General features: G+C 47.8%; 1 protein-coding gene across 1 annotated transcript; it reads right to left on the bottom strand.

Annotated features, from left to right (window-relative positions):
* Nucleotides 1-215: 215 nt before the first annotated feature.
* On the bottom strand, nt 216-2,254 carry LOC119286136 (aquaporin SIP1-1-like). The gene is made up of 3 exons (XM_037565484.1): nt 1,748-2,254; nt 1,375-1,647; nt 216-525 (listed from the first exon to the last, which is right to left on the bottom strand). The coding sequence occupies exons 1-3, from the start codon at nt 2,051-2,053 to the stop codon at nt 370-372; spliced, it is 735 nt and encodes a 244-aa protein (XP_037421381.1). The 5' UTR covers nt 2,054-2,254; the 3' UTR covers nt 216-369.
* Between the last annotated feature and the right edge of the window lie 383 nt (nt 2,255-2,637).

Below are 2,637 nucleotides of genomic sequence, written 5' to 3'. Positions count from 1 at the left end.
CTAGAGAAAAAGGTCCTCAAAATAAACGAAGCTTGGCATTAGTGTGAATTATTTGCCGCATATCACCTCTTAATCTAATACCCACTATAAATTCAAAATTCTGAACTCTAAAAAAAATACTCCCTCTGTACAACTTTTATAGTTCAATGATCATTGAACCATAAAAACATCTTACATTAGTGTACAGAGGGAGTAAAAGAAAAATATAAAGCACATGGTAAACATAGATGACTGATAAATGATCACTTTTAAGTTAAACATCGGTGTAACATTGAGGTGATTAAATACAATTTCAAATTATTCCCTAGCAAACCATGTTCGCTTCTTCAGGTCCCCAAATTGCTAAGTCAAAGTTTGTGCTTGAGTTCATCATGCTTTCTTGGTCTTGGGCTTAGGGGCCGGTGGCGGGAACACGGCCCTGAAGGTCCACGCAGCGAGAATGGCACCGATGAAGGGGCATATCCAGTACACGTACAGCTGCTCCCAGGTGTTGTGCAGATTGTTAACATACGCCCAACCAAAGGCCTGTACATGGTAGTTCGACGGAATCAGTTAACAGGAAACCATGTGAGGAATCAGAAGACAAGGATTTCCACGCTATTCCAAGTGAGCATCAACTTAACTGATCACATCAGATTATATAGTCTACTAGATGAGCAATGGCATATAACAACATAAATATAATTTCAGTACTAAAGCATCGTCCACTGTTAAGATGTCACATCTGCCAAGTCTTGGAGGTGCATAAGATAACTTTCCCCTGAGTAACAAATTGAAAGAAGCACACAACTAAGCACAATAGCAAACTCCCCCATGGCATCACAAAGACTTGTTCCTGTTACCAGTAAAATGCAATCCAGTGAACATTAACTACTGAACATTTCTCTTCTACTCCCTCCGTCCCATAATAAGAGCGAGGGAGTAACATGGAAATGCCGACTTGCTGCAAACGAGTCTCAAGAATATCACTAGTGACGTGTCCAGTGTGTTCATTCCATGAATGGGGTCAAAAGTAATTATTTTTTTCATTGATCGTTTTAGGTCTACAAACGAGTCTTCAGAATATCACTAGTGATGTATCCAGTGGATGTTCCTTGCATATTTGTCTCATTTACCCCTCCCTAAATTTCCAACACTATACAACGGTATTATCATTTCCAACCCCCATCCAGTTATTTATGGCTCGTTCAGAATTTGACATGCCAAAATGGAGACATTTGCATGACTAAACCAGTCAGTATTCCGTCAATATATTAAAAAAAATCAGCTCGGCCATTCGAATTGAGCTCAGTTCAGTATCCGGGGTTGCAGTTCCATGGATAAGCTTGGCAGTCAAATGAAAAAAAAAGGAGCAAGTGAGTGAGCGTAGCGTACGTTGGCAGGGTTCATGGAGGGGCCGGTGTATGCGGCGCCGGTGAGGACGAGGCTGACGGTGGTGACGGAGAGCATCGCTGTCTTGACGATGGGGTTGCGGGGTCCCTTGACGATGATGCAGAGGACGGCAAAGGTGATGACGAAGGTGAGCACACCTTCGGCGACGGCGCCGGTGTGGGGATCCACCTTGAGCGAGGGCCCGCCGAGCATGTGCTTGTACTGCTCCGGCATCAGCTCGGAGATGGCCAGAGCTCCGCCCACGGCTCCGGCGGCCTAGCAAGACAGATTCAGATTCAAGTGGGTCGGCCGGTGCTGATTGGTTTGATTTTCTCAGTTTGGGGAGGGAGGAAGAAGTGTGAAATCAGTGACGGACCTGCGCTGGTAGGCGGAGCGCGATGGAGAAGAGCGAGGGGCTGGTGAGGCCGGCGGCGTAGAAGGCGGCGACGCCGGTGGGGTTGAAGCTGGCGCCGCCGAGGGCGTCGCAGAGGAGGTTGAAGGCGAAGAGGAGGAGGGCGAGGATGGAGACGGTGACGAGGAGGGCGTAGTGGATCCCCTCGTGCAGGCTGAGGTAGGTGGTGACGGCGGCCGTGGAGGCGCCGAGCGTGGAGACGCAGAGCACCCAGAGGAAAGTCACGACGCCGTCCGCCGCCGCCTCCCGCACAGCCGCTCCCATCGCCATCCGAGCGTCCCTTCCTTCCTTGCTTGCTTCCCTCACTCCGTCGCTGCTGGCAGTGATTGGTGGGCTGGGTGGGTGTATGTATGGGTCTGGCTTGGCACGCAGCACAAGAGAAAGAGAACGAGAAAAGAAGAGAAGAAGATTGGAGGGAGGAAACACGCCCTCCGTCCCTCTCGCCTAACAACCCAACGCCAACAGAACCCCGATGATACTGCTATGTTATTATCCTATTGAAAACCTGGATGCTTGTGAAATTCAGAAGGAGATCTTGACATATCCATTTAGAATCGTGTACCAGACGCTAGGAAACCGGAGTACCCTTGTTTACTTGCGGCTAATAACTCGCGGTCCGCGGTTGGATTACGATCAACTTTGGATGTCTCTATCCTCAAAAGCAAAAAAAACTAGAAAACTTTGGATGTCTCTGAAATTCAAAAGATATTGATACGGGACGGACTATATATTTATACGGTACGTACTTTATCAGAACTAGCGAAAGAGCCCAATAGACCCGCATCCTTTATTTCAATATCTTACCCTTCTTCTCACCCTTGTCATGGGCATGCATGGTTATAGATGGTTTCTTT

This window comes from Triticum dicoccoides, chromosome 4A, assembly GCF_002162155.2.
Source record: "Triticum dicoccoides isolate Atlit2015 ecotype Zavitan chromosome 4A, WEW_v2.0, whole genome shotgun sequence".
Lineage (NCBI taxonomy): Eukaryota > Viridiplantae > Streptophyta > Magnoliopsida > Poales > Poaceae > Triticum > Triticum dicoccoides.
The sequence above is the reverse complement of the archived record's forward strand: the minus strand, read 5'-3'. Positions and strand labels throughout refer to the sequence as shown.